A 17,486-nucleotide genomic window follows, 5' to 3' on the forward strand; every position below is an offset into this window, starting at 1 on the left:
GGCGTCCTTGGTTTCCATTATCGCCGAAAATCAGAAATGACCAAGTCTAGGGATAACCAAGGATAACCTAAATTTCAAGATTTGGGCGTCCCCAACCGTATTATCGAAATGAAAGATGGACGTCCATTTTTTCGATAATACGGGTTTCCCCACCCCCTCCATCGGGACATTTTGTGAGGACGTCCTCAACAAAACTTGGGTGTCCGTTTCGATTATGCCCCTCTATGGGTCTGAACAACTCATCTTTTCCATCATATAACATTCCAATTAAATCCAGTCCCTTCTATGCCAAAATTCAGATTGCATGTGCACTCTTCCCATACACTCTCTATCTGCTTTTACTGTATCTTCCCACACAAGCATTCAAACACATGCACATGTGACTAAAATATAAGCCTTTGAATGTTCATCTTGGTGCTGTGGAGCATTCCGCAGACCCTGTGACGAATAAGCAGACAGCAACCTATTTAGGAAGGACAGTCTGAGCTTTGTGGAGTAAAGAATCAATGGGTTCACCATATCACTGTCCAGTTGTCAATATTCCAAAACAGTGTACATGGTGCAATATGAAACAGGCTTGTCCTTCATTAAAACAGAGGGTGTGCACTATGTGCTCTTCCTCATTTCTGATCTCATCCTTCACCACATAAACCTGATTATTTATTATTTATTTAGATTAATCAATACTCTTGCAGCCTCCACATTTGTATAGGAAGTCCACTTCCCAGCACAGTGCGTACAAAGCACACTCAGCTATTTGCAGAGTGAAACACATTTGTTAACCACCAGCTATGCACAAATGGAGCTGAACATTGACCACTTGGTGGTCAGTGTGGCAGAGAAATCTTGATGTAGGGTGTCCTTCATAAGCTACATCCCATTTTCCCTATGTTTGCACCACAGTTCATTTCTGTGCATAATTCAAAAAAAAATGTACAATAAGCACACATTGTTCATATCATGCCATGGCCTGAAGTAATGTGCCTGTTCAATGAGGAGGGGGCCATTGTTTGTACTGATGATAAATTCCTGAGCAAGCCACAGCATCAATACTTCTGCCAGTCTGTACTCTGCAATCGCTTTTGGTATATCCAAAAAATACAGGTTATTGAGAAAACTTATAATTTGGCAAACAGATCGCGACGAAATTTGGGCTCCAGTCATAGATCACAGTTACGAGCAATGCGTTCTGTTTAAGTGGTGAAATTAGCATCTTCACTTGTATTGCTACTTTTATGTCATTCTCCAAGGAGTGTAATATATAATCAGAACCAGTAATTGATTGATGCTACTGTCATTTGACTATAAGATATTCTGTTGATCCTTGACACAGGCATTTTTATGCCACAACACAACTGTGTCAGGTTCACCAGATACATTGATGCTGGCAATAAAGAATAATCTGGTTCCTGTTCTTCACTCTTTGCTCCATCTTTGGTTTGTTCCATTTGTGGGGATTTTCCTTCTCTTCTTTTGTGCTTTACCACAGCATGCGATAAGTCTATCATCAAAACCTCTGCTAATTCTGCAGATGGGCCCGGTGCAGCACTTTCCACCATCTTGTCATCATATGGTTTGCTGTTGTCTTTACCTTTTCTCTGTTGTTTAGCCAACATATCTACAGAAGTCCTCCTTATAAACTCGTCCATTCAGTAGCTGCGCCCGCACCATCCAAATGATTTATTTGAAGGGATTCCCATTGTTTTGTTAGCAGCGGGTGGGTATAGAACACGGGGCCCAAAAATAGCTCAGAACCAGTCCTGCTCTGCTCACAGCATCACATTTTCAAAAGAATCCATGTTGCCATTGTAAAATAAGACACACTCTCATGCCTTCCTGGCTCACCAATAATGGGCTAGATTCTCTATATGGCGCTGAAAAAAATTGAGTAGAGCGGACAGATGTGAAGCGTTTGTTTACACTTTCAAACAACAATAGAACCAGGGGACACAAGATGAAGCTAGAATATGGTAGATTTAAAACAAACAGGAGAAAGTTTTTCTTTACTCAGCGTGTAGTTGGACTCTGGAACTCGTTGCCGGAAAATGTAGTGACAGCAGCTGGCCTTACGGAGTTTAAAGGGGGTTTGGACAGATTCCTGAGGGAAAAGTCCATTGAACATTATTAATTTTTTTTTTTTTTGGGGGGGGGGGGGGGGGGTTGCCGGGATCTTGAAGCCTGGATTGGCCGCTGTCGGAGACAGGATGCTGGGCTTGATGGACCCTTGGTCTTTTCTGAGTATGGCAGTGCTTATGTTCTTATGACACCAAAAATCCCACACATAGCACTATTCTATAAAACTCACCTAATGTTAGGCACAGTTTACAGAATACATGTAGTGGTCATCCCGGAGACTAAAATTTAGGCACAGCCATTTATTCCAACTGAAACATGGTGTAAATACCCATGTCTTATTTTGGTACGGATCTGACGTATTCTGTAACAGTGCATGTACATTTTCAGAATACCCATGTCCTGCCCATGCCCCTTCCATGGACATGGAAATAAATTTACCACCCAGAAACAGCACCAGTCAATCCCGAACTTACTTAAACCTACACTATCCAGACTGCAATGGACTTAGTTACAAATCTACTTATGCTTCCAGCATTTCTTACATCAGTACACAACTATGGAACGCCCTGCCTAAAACTTTGAAATCTATTCACAACCATCTTATTTTCAGGAAGTCATTTATTTATAAAAGCCTATCTTTTGGATCCAAATTAACGTCCTACTATAAGCGACTGTATTACCCTTTTATCACCACCCCTCCTTATTTCACTGTTGCTTTTTACTTCTGTTACTTTATGCTTCTACTTTATATTGTATTTGTATTGTGTAAGCCACATTGAGCCTGCAACTATGTGGGAAAATGTGGGGTATAAATGTGTTAAATAAATAAATAAATACCCCCCTTATGAGATCCACACGATCTGATTTACATACATCACTTTATAGAATATGCTTAGCGGGTTATATGTGTAAATCCTAATTAGTCCCAATTAGTACATAAGAATAGCCATACTGGGTCAGATCAATGGTCCATCTAGCCCAATATCCTGCTTCCAACAGTAGCCAATCCAGCTCACAAGTACCTGGTAGAAACCCAAATAGTAGCAACATTCCATGCTACCAATCCTAGAGCAAGCTGATGATTACTTGTTAACATCTAATTATCAGTGCTGATTGGCTTGTTAACCAATTAAGTTCCACATGCAAATTGCCTATGTTTGTTAATATGTATGTGGAACTTTAGTCACCGTTTATAGAATCTGGGGGATTATACCCAAAACATGCTTCTTTCCACACTGCCCATACTGCAGTTTTTATAAGTGTAAATAGCATTTCTAAAATCGCTATTTTATATGGGTAGAGATTTTGCATGTATAAAAGCAAAAGCCATACAAGCCTTCTACAATTACCTTCATAATCTTCCAAAGTATTTCACAAGAGCCATGTAATCGATGGTGTTTACATGGTGATTGAAAAAAAGGGAACTCCCTAGATTTTGTCATCTAACCTTATAGTTTAACAGCTTAATTTAAGCAAATTTGGATAATTTATTCTGGTGATCAGTTATGCAAAATGTTGCTGGATATTTATTTTGGAACAAATTACCAAAATTATCTTAAATTACACTGCTAAACAACAAAACTAGATGACAAAAACTAGGGGTTTCATTTTAGTCACCGTGTAGTAATTCAAATTAAAGCTTTCTAGCCCTTCAGCCTCTACATAACCCAACTGGAAGGATAAGCCCAATTTCCTCTGCTGGCAGAAGATTGACAGAGAACCTCTAGAGGCATAAGCCTCTAGACATATTGGTTCTGGAGAAAACAGAAATCTTTGTAAATTAAGGACTGACAAGAAAAGTGTTATAGGATATGAACATTCAAAAACTCACAGGTATCTTCCTAATATCAAATGCCCCAAGAAGAAGGAACGTACGAGTTTTCAAAATATCATGTACTTTACAGCATCTTTCTTGCTGGTCCTTGGAACAGGGCTGGTTTAACTATTAGGGAAACCAGGCTATTGCCTAAGGCAACAGCTTCTGGGGAGGGCAAAGGATAGTAGCTGTCAAAGCAAAACAATAAGGGCCCTGTTTACTAAGGTGTGCTAGCATTTTTAGCACACACTAAAATTAGCGCATGCTAAACGCTTGAGACACTCATATATTCCTATGGGTGTCTCTAGTATTAGTGCGCACTAAAAACACTAGTGGGGTCCTTTTACTTAGCTGTGGTTAAAAGTGGCCTGCGGCAGTGTAGGTGCATATAGGCGCGCGCCAGGCCAATTTTTACCGCATCTGCAAAAAAGGACTTTTTTTAATGGGATGGGAAAAGGGCCTGTGGTAAAAATGAAACCGGTGCATGCCCAAAACTGACCTGAGCCCTTAATGCCACCCATTGATCTAGCAGTAAAGGCTCACGTGCTACACGTGGGGTGACTGGTCAGCGCACGCCAAGTGCCGATTACCACCAGAAGCGGTGCGCGTAGGAGGAAATAAATAAATACTTCATCCACACATTATGGGCGAATGTCAAATATGAAATTACCACCAGGAGGGCATGCTGGCCTGGAAGGAGTCTCATTTGGGCGCACAGTGCACATGCGTAGGGCCTACCGTGGTTTAGTAAAATGGCCCCTAGTGTGCCTATAGTGTGACTTAGTAAACAGGGCCCTAAGGGGCCCTTTTACAAAGTGGCGGCAAGTGCAACATGGGCTTACCGCACACTATTCCAGGACTACCACCAGCCCGGTGTGGCCACTGGCGGTAGTTCCAGGTCACGCGCACCATTTCTAGGGAAAAAATTAAAACCCAGTGGTATCGTGCCCATACTGCCACCTCAATGATTGGTGGTAAGTGCTCTTCACCTTATTGCCATGTGGTAAGAGTTATCTTACCGTGTGGCCATTTTTTAGGGGAGCTTTTTACCCACTGCGGTAAAAAGGGCCCTGGCATGCGGGAAAAGTGCCCCCCGCCACTACCCCAGGGTTTTTTTTCCTGCAGCTTGGTAAAACGACTCCTAAATTCTGACATCCATATAAACTCAAAGAACCATTGCTACATACCTTACCTGCAGGGAGGGTGACAGTTTTCAAATACCTCATTTCCCAATATAACTGTCTTTTGGCAAATGCTCTTGTGTGTGTATATGAGAAATTCTTTACACAAAGTGCAGGTTTCAAATATGTATTTTTGGTTAGTAAAATATTTTAGAAGATTTTCCTACAATAGAAATATAAGGCACAGAGAGTTTAATCCCAGGCGCCTTTTCTGAAGCTTTTTAGAAATATATAAATCATATGAGTTTGGGTGTCTGATGAACTTTGTTTTAATATATATATAAAGTTATAAAGTTTCATAGTCAAAAAGCATAAAGGGAAATTTTAGAAAGTCTTTCTACATGTAAAACTCATTTTTTGCATGTAGAATGTGGGCTATTGCAAATCTTGCATATATAATTGGACATCACTGAGGAAAGTTTACAGCCAGCTGCATAAGTCAATGTGGATGGTATATGTACAAAACATGGTCATATTAAAAAGGGAAAGATTCTGTATACTTTCGCTTCTAAAGTTGTTACTTATATGTGCAACCAGCAATGGAGGGTATTCATGTATATGTATGCTGCACTGTAGCAGGTAAAAATTCACACACATTTGTCTACTTGGTTCTGCATATATACTCTGCATTCATCTTCTTCTCCAGAAAAACCTACTTTATACACATATAAATGTATATGTAGGATCATTCTCTGTAGATACCTACATTCTATCTATCTATCTATCTATCTATCTATCTATCTATCTATCTATCTATCTATCCTACAGTGCAGCATACGTATACATGAGTTCCCTCCATTGCTGGTTACACAACTTTAGAAGAGAAAGTATACACAATCTTTCTCTATTTAATATGACTGTCAGGCTTATTTTCGAAAGAGAAGGACACCCATCTTTCGACACAAATTGGAAGACAGGCGTCCTTCTCTCAGGGTCGCCCAAATTGGCATAATCGAAAGTTGATTTTGGGCATCCTCAACTGCTTTCCATTGTGGGGACAACCAAAGTTCCCGGGGGCGTGTCGGAAGTGTAGCGAAGGCGGGACGGGGGCGTGCTTAACAAATGGGCGTCCTCAGCCGATAATGGAAAAAAGAACGACCTTGACGAACACTTGGCCGACTTTACTTGGTCCATTTTTTCTTGTGACCAAGCCTCAAAAAGGTGCCCGAACTGACCAGATGACCACTGGAGGGAATCGGGGATGACTTCCCCTTACTCCCCCAGTGGTCACTAACCCCTCCCACCCTCAAAAAAATCTTTAAAAATATTTTGTGCCAGCCTCTATGCCAGCCTCAAATGTCATACGCAGGTCCATCACAGCAGTATGCAGGTCCCTGGAGCAGTTTTAGTGGGTACTGCACTGCACTTCAGGCAGGCAGACCCAGGCCCATCCCCCCCTACCTGTTACACTCACTTGTGGTAAATGTGAGCCCTTCAAAACCCACCACAAACCCACTGTACCCACATGTAGGTGCCCCCCTTCACCCCTTAGGGCTATGGTAGTGGTGTACAGTTGTGGGGAGTGGGTTTTGGGGGGGGGGGTTGGGGGGCTCAGCACATAAGGTAAGGGAGTTGTGCACTTGGGAGCAATTTATGAAGTCCACTGCAGTGCCCCCTAGGGTGCCCGGTTGGTGTCCTGGCATGTGAGGGGGACCAGTGCACTAGGAATGCTGGCTCCTTCCACGACCAAATGGCTTGGATTTGGTAGTTTCTGAGATGGGTGTCCTCGGTTTCCATTATCGCCGAAAACCGGGGACGACCATTTCTAAGGACAACCTAAATGTTGAGATTTGAGCGTCCACAACCGTATTATCAAAATGAAAGATGGACGCCCATCTTGTTTCAATAATACGGGTTTCACCGTCCCTTCGCGGGGACCTCCTGCGAGGATGCCCTCAGGAAAACTTGGGCGCCTCTTTCAATTATGCCCTCCACGTTTTGCATTGACTTATGCAGCTGGTTGTAAAATCTCCTTAGTGATGTCCAATTATGTAGTTTTTACAGAATTGTCCTGGAAGGTTGATGTTGAGAAGTTTTTCTCTGCAGTTCATCCAAATTTCAATGGGGCATTTTAGGGGTGTGTTTTGGGCGGAACTTGGGCATTCTGCCATAATGGAACAAAACCAAAATTTCTGGGGCAAAAATTGAGATAATTTTGTCTAGACCTGTTTCAAACCCAACTAAAATACAAAAAGGTGCCCTGAATGACCAGACGACTAGATGACCACTGGAGAGATTAAAGCATTACCCTGCTTAATCCCCTAGTGGTTACTGAGTCCCTCCCAGCCCCAAAAATGTGACAGTGACAGTACATTCCAGGTTCTATGACAGCTTCTGATATGATGGTTGTTCTTATTAGAGCAGCAAGCTGGTCCCAGGAGTAGGCTGGTGGACGGTAGAGAAAGGGACCCAGGGCCATATCTCACTCTAACTGGTACACTTGTAGTGGAAAGTGTAAGCCCTCTAAAAAACACTAAATACTTTCTGTACCTACATATAGGTGACACATGCAGGCTTCAGGGCTATTATAGTGGTGCACAGTGAGGTACAGTTGATTTTCTTCGGTTCCTGGAAGGCTCACAATACAATATAAGGGGGTTAAAGTGAAAGTTGTACCTGGGAACTTTTATGTGACGTGCACTGCAGTGCACCTAGGCTTCCCCACTGCTCTGCTGGGATGTCTGTTTAGCCAGTCCCCAGATATCCCATTGGTTGGTTTTTGTGCATTTTTACCCTAGGATGAGGTTTATTTTCGAAAATGGTACCTAAAGAAAGAAGCACTGAGCACGAAAATGCCGATTCTCAAAACAAAAAAAAATAAGACTTTTTCTGGTTTGAAAATTGCTCTATTTATCACTTGATTTTTGGATTTTATTTTTCACAAAACATCCCAAATCAGACTTAGACATCATATTGAAAATGCCCCTCCACACCGTTATGTCAAAGCAATGGTGTTTTTTTGGTAGCTGGGAGTTCTGTTTCATTTTTTGTCTGTGTATTTGTTCCTAATTTGAACATAAGAACATAAGTGTTTCCATACTGGGACAGACCAAAGGTCCTTCAAGCCCAGCATTCTCTTTCCAACAGTTACCAGTCCAGGTTACAAGTACCTGGCAAGATCCCAAAACAACACAATACATTTTATATTGCTTATCCTACAAATAAGCAGTGGATTTTTCCCAGGTCCTTCTTCATAATGGCTTATGGACTTTTCTTTTACTTTTCTTTTAGGAAGACATCCAAACCTTTTTTTTTTTTTTAATATTTTTATTGAAGGAAACGTTACAACCCTGTTATGCTAACTGCTTTTACCACATTCTCTGGCAATGAATTCCAGAGTTTAAACACACATTGAGAGAAGAAATATTTTCTCTGATTTGTTTTAAATTTACTACTTTGTAGCTTCATTGCATACCCCCTAGTCCTAGTATTTTGGGGTCCTGTCCTTAGCTAGCGACCCAGAATATTTCTTCTGCAGTGGTTTGCAGCAGTGGGCAGCAATTCAGATAGCTTGCTAGCGCCAACCCCTAAGTCTTTTTTCTGAAGTAACTTCCTGCTTCCGTATAGGTGGGAAACATCAGATAGAAGGATCAGGTTGGCGCAAGCAGGCTGCCTGATTGCTGCCAACCGCTGCTGCCCGCTGCGATTGACCAAAATGAAAAAAAGGTGAATCACGTGCTCAACCCACAGTATGCACACATTCTGTTTTATGTGCAATAATTGTGCAGACTTACTATATATATATATAGTACTTAATATATAGCACTACTGTATAACACAAAAACAATGAAGCAAACTCCCTGAACAATTTCTACTTCATTAAAGCCATGCATTAGCGCTCAAAAGTAATTTTTATAACTCAAAAATAATTAAGAAAGTAGAATAGCTCTTTGTTCAGTGGTAGATTTAAAGGTCATTATAGGATATTCACAATGAATTTGCATGGACTGTCTCCATCGTATATAAATCTCTATGTGTTTCATGTGTTCATTGTTGATTTCCTGAAAACCTGACTGTCTGACTATTTCCTGAGGACTGTGTTGAGAACCCACCTGCTATACTGAAATAATAGTATTATTGACCATCCTAGAGCACTCTGCGTGCCTATTCCTCATTATGCAAAATGTTATGTGAGAGCTGGAGCATTTCAGTAAATTCTGTTCTGGTGCTGACATTATTGTATTCAGGGGCTTGAAATGTTCTTGGTGCTCGAGCTTCTGTTCCTCTGAGTTGCCTGGATGTTGGATGGGAGCCTGGACCCTTGTTCTGCTCTGCAGTTTTGACCATTCTGATTTGTCCCCTAGTACTGCAAAAATGACTTATGTAATAGCCTCGGGATGGTGTATTGCTGTCTTCTGTTGTTGTCTCTAGTTCTGTAGGCCACCATGGACAGGAACTTACATACAGATGCACTGCAACTAGCATGTTAGTTATTTGTGTCACTAAAGATAACACAATGATTACAATTTTAATTATTGAACTTTAAATACAATTTTAATATTAATTTGTTAAATGATAAGATATATCCTTAAAAAAACTGATGGTGTGCCTTGACAACTTTTGTACCTTGTTTTATTCATTTATACTTATTTATTTGTTGCATTTATACCCCGCTCCTTCCAGCTCGGTAGCAGGCTCAGTGCGGCTTACATAGTATGGAATTACGTAGTATCACAGAAAGAACACAGCTGTAGCAATAGTAGAGGTATGATGTGGTTGTTAGGAAATAGGTTGAGATAGGTGAAATGGGCAGGGGATGTAGGGGTAGGAGAGGTAGGAGTGGTGTAGAGTGGGTTCATGCCGTGAAATGAAAGAGGTTGAAAATCACTGGTCTAGAGAGGTTCTCTGTCAGTCTTCTACCAGTAGGGGAAGTTGGGCTTATCCTTCCAGTCAGATTATGTAGATTCTGAAGGGCTAGACAATTTGGCTGTTTTCCTTTTCATAGAAAATCCATTTTCAGTGAAAGGAAGCTGAATGGGACCAGAAAACTCTCAGATCTTCACTTTTTTTTGGCTCATGGGTACCGTGATAAGGGCTTTACAGCTGCGTTCTGTGTTGCAGTTATCACAATAAATTATTGGCTTGCAGACAACTGAATCGAAATAACTGCAATTAAAATCAAAATTATAAGCTTTAAAGAGCTCTAATCAGCAGAACAAATTCTGGGGTGCCAACTCATGTTCCCCCATCATGCATTTATTGTTAGAGTAACATGTTGACTTATGGAGCCCATTGACTGGCAATAGTACAACTAAATGGATTTTATCCAGAATTCCTTCAAAGGTAGGAAGAAAATGTTAATGAGGCCTGAGATGATTTTTAAACTGTCTGAATATTTTGAAAATTGTGAGCAGTAACACCGTCTTCAAGGATTGAATCTTGTATCTCTTTATTCTCCTTTCAGCATTACAATATGTCAACTGAATTGATAAGTAATTAAAATAGTTACTGTGGGGCCTTCCTACTGAATGCATGCAAAAATCAGAGGGGCCTGAACTTTGTAAGCATTTTTGGATGCTTTTGGTAAAAATGATGTATCATTCAATTTACCAACGTAATTATTATATACAAAGCATTTAGAGAGTAATTTTATAAAAGATGTTTGTACATAATTCTGATTTATCTATGTAAAAGGCCTCTTATAAAAGTATCCCCTAGGGTACATGCATAAAAGTATGCTTTATGAAAAGAAAAGTATACGCTTTTATGTGACTTGTGTAGGCCTGGTCTAGGTCTGATACCTCTGGTGCTTTTTAGTGTTATGAAGACGAATAAACTGTTGTATATTTGAATTTTTCCTGCTAGATCCTGTGCCGCTCATTTAGTATTGCTGGAGATGTAGAACACTAGCCTGGTATTTACTATGGGGTCCTTTTACTAAGCTGTGTTAAAACGTGGCCTTAGTACACCCTTATGCGGGTCTTTCCTACGTGCTAAGACCATTTGTAGGCCAGCTGGAAAATGGACATTTTTCCATTTTCTAAATCAAAGGCCATGCACTGTTATCTATCCAAACTCTCTTTGCCCCCCTCCCCCCCAAAAAAGATAGAAGAAAAAAAATACCACCTCTTCAAAAGTAAATTTAAACAAACGGGGCTCAACTGCTCAGGTCTGATTTCAATGTGAAAAAACATTCACAGCTCCCAAGAGTGCTTCTCTCATCGGCCCAATAGGTGAAATGCAAAACCAGGAGTGGGAAACAACTCTCCAACAAACAAGGAGAGAAAAAAAAACACAGTTGAAAAAAGCTATCTCTCCTTATCTACAAATGCAAAAATAATTATAAACTTTGTAGTTTTCTTTTTACGTAATCTTACAATAATGTAACAGCAAACAGTTCTATAGAATTATTGTAGCTTGCTAAAAAAAAAAAAAAAACACTTATCTGCTGGTGTATATTTTCATATGGTTTTATGTTCTCTTCTAACTGTTATGTCCAAGGAAGAGTAGCCATATAACAAATCCTAAACCCCGACAAGGGCTCCCTTGTTTCATGACCTGCTTCAGCAGGAGGAACTTGCACTAGTCAAATGTTCCCAAAATGGCGACAGATATTAAAAGACGCTTCCAAACCACTCACCAATCAGAGGAAACCAACTAAAATTAACCAATCTTGTGGGATTTAGAAAACAAAGTCCCATTTTCTAGGGCCATTGAGACCTTCTGGAGCTACAGTTTGTAGACATTGAATCCACTATTGTTCATGTTGTCGCAACAGCCTAGAAATGTCTTTGCCACAATAATTATCCTTAATATGATCTATTACCGTACATCTGAATTCAGCTAAAATGTGTCCTTTCTCTTCGCAATGCTGTACCATAGACGCTTGCAGTTTTTTACCTTTCGAACAATGTCTGTGTTCCGTTAGTCTAACTCTTAATTTTTGTTCTGTTTGACCAATATATAAAAGGTCACAAGGACAACTGATTTCATCTATTACTCTACTAGTAGCACATGTCATGGTTCTTAAAAGTTGAATGTTTTTATTGCCCTTAGGCCACCAAAAATCCTTCTCTTCCACCATGATGTCACACAAAGAACACTGTCTGTATTTTTTTTTTTTTTATATTTTATTTATTAATTTCAAAATAAACAACAAGAAATTTCTTGTACAGAAAGAGTAATGTCACCATCTTAAAGAAATAGTTATTAAGTAAATATATCTATCTACGACAATTACATCTCAAGTCCACAATTCGGGCAAGGCACAATTCAAAGATTTATCATTAAGCATTTATATAAAGGAGAAAAAAAAACCACTTTGAAAATATATCATCAAACAATAATTCAATAATTTCAGGATAATTAGTAGGAGTATAAACTGAGCTTGTTTCTCTTACGGAGTAGATGTTACAGGGATTACTAACGATGGGGTAGTGGCCAAAACCTGTTTAGAGTCCAGGAAATTCTGCTAATGCTCACTTTCATAAAAAACATATTTAACTGAATAAAGTTTTATCACACATTTACAAGGAAAATTGAGCCAAAAGATTCCTCCTAATTGGAGGACTCGAGGACGGAGTTTCAAAAATGCCTGGCGCCTTTTCTGTGTTTGCCTAGAAATATCAGGAAATATTTTTACTTTACAGTTCAGAAAAATTTCCTCTCTATGAGAGAAAAAAGTTTTTAAGATCCAATCCCGATCTGGTTGCAACACAAAGTCCACTATCAGAGTAGCTGGTTGTACACCCAACAGCTCATTTTCTATTGTCTGAGAAAGATTTACATTTAACTCCTCAAATGATGTTTCCAAGTTTGTCGTTAATGCTTGACCAGTGGGTTTCTTACTATAAGGTAACAAGTAGTAAATTCTTGAGACCGGCGGGTACAATTGTTCTGAGATTTTTAATACTTCTGAGAGATATCTCTTAAAAGTTAACAAAGGTGCTACAGATGGCACTTTAGAAAAATTTATGAGTCTCAAAGTTTTCATTCGCTGCTGATTCTCAAGATTTTCTACTTTTCTTTGTAGTAATAAATTTTCTTTTATTAATGCCGCTTGGCAGCCTTTAATCTTGTCATTCTCTGCCTTAATAGTTTGTTCAAACACTCTAGTTTGTTGCAATTGTTCTTCCAACTCTAACATTTTGCCTGGGAGTGTTTGAGTAACTACCAAGGTCAAGGAAATTTTCTGAATAAAGGAATTTTCTAGACTCACCAAGGCGTCCCATATTGTCCCCAGGGTAATAGTTTCTGGTTTCTCCGTGGATAGTACTTTAAACTGTAACTGGCTCATTTTCTGGAATTCTCCATTAGGCTTGGCCATCACCTCTTCCGTTACCTCTCCTGCTCCTCCTGTGGAACTCACAGCGATGCTTTCCTGCATCGCTGGAATCGGCACTCCACTGCTCATGTCTGCCCCTGCTCTCGGGCTGGCTTTCCCCGTTCTGGGTCTAGGCAGTCCACGACATCCATCTTGCAGCATTGCCGGCATCACAGGAGGACTCCGCGTTTCAGGGCTCAGAGTGATGTCCCCTTCTAGCGGGGAGAGCAGTTCACCTCTCACTGCTTCTCCCGGCAGTGAATTATTTTGCCCTGCTAATCCTCCTCGGGTAGCGAAACGGTCCATCGGACCCAACTGAGGTCGTACAGGGGGAGCTGGGGTTACCCTCTGTCTACCCCGTCTTTTAGGCATGAAAATTATTTTTCAAAAACTCAGAAACTCATAAGAACAAGGTGAGTTAACGGAGCTGTTTCGCCAACTTCCTACTCGGACGCCATCTTGCCCCATAAGTCCACTGTCTGTATTTGTGATGACCTGTAGGAAGTGTATCTGATATCATCCATACATCTGAATAAGAAAGCTAAATTTTTATTGCAGGCATAGGACACCATGCATTGGGATTAACTAAAGATTTCATGGACAAAGAGGACTCCCCAGTGGCATTTCACCACCTTAGCTACCTTAGGGCAAAATCTGTGTATTTGAGAATACATATAGGGGTCCTTTTACTAAGGTGCACTGAAAAATGGCCTGCGGTAGTGTAGGCGTGTGTTTTGGGGGCACACAGAATAATTTTTCAGCGCATCTGCAAAAAAAAATGCCTTTTTAAAATTTTTGCCAAAAGTGGACGTGCAGCAAAATGAAAATTGCAGTGCGTCTATTTTGGGTCTGAGACCTTACCGCCAGCCATTGACCTAGCGGTAAAGTCTCAGGTGGTAATGACCTATGCCCATCAAATGCCACTTGGCGCGTGTTCGATATGCGCATCTGAAAATAAAAATGATTTTTCGGATACACATATCGGACATGCACCAAAAATGAAATTGCTACATGAGCCACACGGTAGTCAGGCGGTAACTCGATTTTGGCATGCATTGGGTGCGCATAGACGCTTATGCAGCTTAGTAAAAGGGCCCCTTAATGTTGGAGTCTCGATGATTAACTTATTTTTGAAGAAACAGATCCTTGTTATTAAAGAGGGCACGCTTAAAAGCAGATTTAACAGATTTCCGTAGATAACCCATTAGCATATGGCCATTAACAAAAATTAGCATGTGAGCGATCCCACATGCTTATCCCATGCCTTTTTAAATTCTGGAACAGTCCTAGACTCCACCACCTCCACCAGGAGGCCATTCCACGCCTCCACCACCCTTTCTGTGAAATAATACTTCCATAGGTTACTCCTAAGCCTATTCCCTCTTAACTTTGTCATATGCCCCCCTCATTCCAGAGCTCTCCTTCATTTGAAAAATGCTCTCTTCCTGTACATAAATGCTCTTGAGATATTTAAACATCTCTATCATGTCTGCTCTCTCCCTCCTCTATTCCAGCATATACATGTTGAGGTTCACACGCCTGTCCCTATAATTTTTGCATTCAAGACCGCTTACTAATTTTGCAGCCACCCTCTGAACCGACTCCATCCTGTTTATATCTTTCCGTAGGTGTGGTCTCCAGAACTGCACGCAGTACTCCAAATGAGGCCTCACCAGAGACTTATACAATGGCACTATCACCTCCTTTTTCCTGCTGGTCATGCCTCTCTTTATGCATCCAAGCATCCTTCTGGCTTTGACTGTCGCTTTTTCTACCTGTTTGAAAGCTTTAAGGTCGTCAGACACAATCATCCCCAAGTTCCGCTCTTCCTTCACACACTGAAGCACTACACCCCCTATACTGTACCGTTCCCTCAGATTTTTGTGACCCAAGTGCATGACCCTGCATTTTTTGGGATTAAACCTTAGTTGCCAAATATCGGTCCATTCCTCTAGCTTCGCTAGGTCCTTCCTCATGTCATTCACACCTCCAGGGTGTCCACCCTGTTGCAGAGTTTAGTATCATCCGCAAAGAGACAAACCTTACCAGACAGTCCTTCCGCAATATTGCTCACAAAGACGTTAAAAAGAGCCAGCCCTAGGATCGATCCCTGCGGTACTCCACTGACAACCTCCTTTTCAGTTAACATGCAGCAACTACAAATGTCCACTTTATTTAATGAGTCCAAACCAATGTAGTAATTCAAAGTGACTCGACTCAACTACATAGCCCAGCAGTAGCAGTGTCTCAGCATCCCGCTCGGGAGGATTTTTCTTGTAGCCGTCAGTGGAAGATGAAATGCTGAGAGTGAGGTGACAGCTGGTGCACAGCGACCAGAACACTAAGACTCCTGAGGCAGGCTGATTGGCCGAAACACGGCTATGTCGAGTCACTTTGAATTACTACATTGGTTTGGACTCATTAAATAAAGTGGACTTTTATATATCGTCTAGGACCATTTCTCTTGTGTCATATTCTCTGTGTTCTTGGCTGCTTTGAGCTTGCGAAGACTGTGTTCTTCTGTGTTCACATTGGCAAGTGGGCAACTACAAATGTTATTGCACTTTAGTAATTTTTCAGCTGCTCAGTGAGAGAGAATGAGAGAGACTGAATGAGTGAAGGTGAAACTTTTATTGTGAAATAGAAGTGGAGTGTTCCAGTGGAGACTGACTAAGCTTAAATAGAATAAGAGACCATGATCAAAATGAGGTAGGGTGGTATGCGACAGATGAATTAAGAAATGGATTTTAAAGGAATTTCCACTACAGAATGGAGGAGTATCCTATTTTATTTACTTATTTATTTATTTATTCATGATTTGATATACCACTTTAAATGACGGACAGATCAAAGCGGTTTACAAATGAAATAAAAAGCAAAGAAAATGAGCTACAATATTCAATAGGAAAGTAAAGCATGCATGCAAGAATATGACATAGTTCAAAATGGCTTCAAACACACAACTGACATTCATACATACTCTCCTCCAGATACCGGAGCATGCGTAATAATTATTTGAGAGAACAAGAAGGCAATAGATTCACAATATCCACCGTGGAACAAAAGACAAAGAGCAGACCTTGATGAAGAAAATTAAGTCTTTAATAAGTAATATGATTCTCCCAAGATTCACACTCTCAAATGTCCAACATGGCCATGTTTCGTCTAACACACAGGCTTCATCAGGGGCATAAAATTCCAGTTGGTGCAAATCTAAAAACTCCACCAACATGGATCAGTGTGTATGCTCCTTCAAAACAGGTGAACTGGGCTTGATTCCCATTGCAGCTCCTTGAGATCCTAGGCAAGTCACTTAAGTCTCCATTGCCACAGGTACAAAACTTAGATTGTGAGTCCACTAAGGACAGGGAAAGTATCTTTATATAATGTGTAAACTCTTTTAGTTGTACCACAGAAAGGCGGTATATCAACTGCATTCACCTAACCTTACTAATTTACAGTGTCTGAGCATTTGCCATTCATGTAGAAGGGGTGTAGGGAAAGAAATGTTTTAGCAGAAATATGTAACCCTGTATAACCCTCAGCTTTTCCAAGGAATTAGCCTGTATTGAAATTCTAGGTCATCCTCTCAAAGTGACAGCTTTGATGAAAGGAATGAAGTAATCAGTACTAGAAAGTCGTGTAGGTATCTAGTCCAACACATAGTAACATAGTAACATAGTAGATGACGGCAGAAAAAGACCTGCATGGTCCATCCAGTCTGCCCAACAAGATAAACTCATATGTGCTACTTTTTGTGTATACCTTACCTTGATTTGTACCTGTCCTTTTCAGGGCACAGACCGTATAAGTCTCCCCAGCAACATCCCCGCCTCCTGCCACCGGCTCTGCCACCCAATCTCAGCTAAGCTCCTTAGAATCCATTTCTTCTGAACAGGATTCTAAGGACGTCTCAGCGAAGGGGCGGGGAAACCCGTAATATCGAAACAAGATGGGCGTCCACCTTTCATTTCAATAATATGGTCAGGAATGCCCAAATCACAAAATTTAGGTCAACCTTAGATATGGTCATCCTTAGAGATGGTCGTCCCCAATTTTCGGCCATAATGGAAAGTGAGGACACCCATCTCAGAAACGACCAAATCCAAGCCATTTGGTCATGGGAGAGCCAGCATTCGTAGTGCACTGG

At 40.8% G+C, this 17,486-nt stretch overlaps 1 protein-coding gene across 2 annotated transcripts in view; it reads left to right on the forward strand.

The window, feature by feature from the left end:
• The window catches only part of CRMP1 (collapsin response mediator protein 1), a 118,764-nt gene that overhangs the window by 15,328 nt on the left and 85,950 nt on the right, over nucleotides 1–17,486 (forward strand). The window contains exon 2 of one of the 2 annotated variants that reach the window (XM_030192594.1): nucleotides 8,659–8,667. The exons of the other annotated variant lie outside the window; for it this stretch is intronic. Coding sequence (XP_030048454.1) covers nucleotides 8,659–8,667 — 9 coding nt within the window. The remainder of the gene's footprint in view (nucleotides 1–8,658; nucleotides 8,668–17,486) is intronic. 2 annotated transcript variants of the gene reach the window in all.

Source organism: Microcaecilia unicolor, chromosome 2 (assembly GCF_901765095.1).
Source record: "Microcaecilia unicolor chromosome 2, aMicUni1.1, whole genome shotgun sequence".
Lineage (NCBI taxonomy): Eukaryota > Metazoa > Chordata > Amphibia > Gymnophiona > Siphonopidae > Microcaecilia > Microcaecilia unicolor.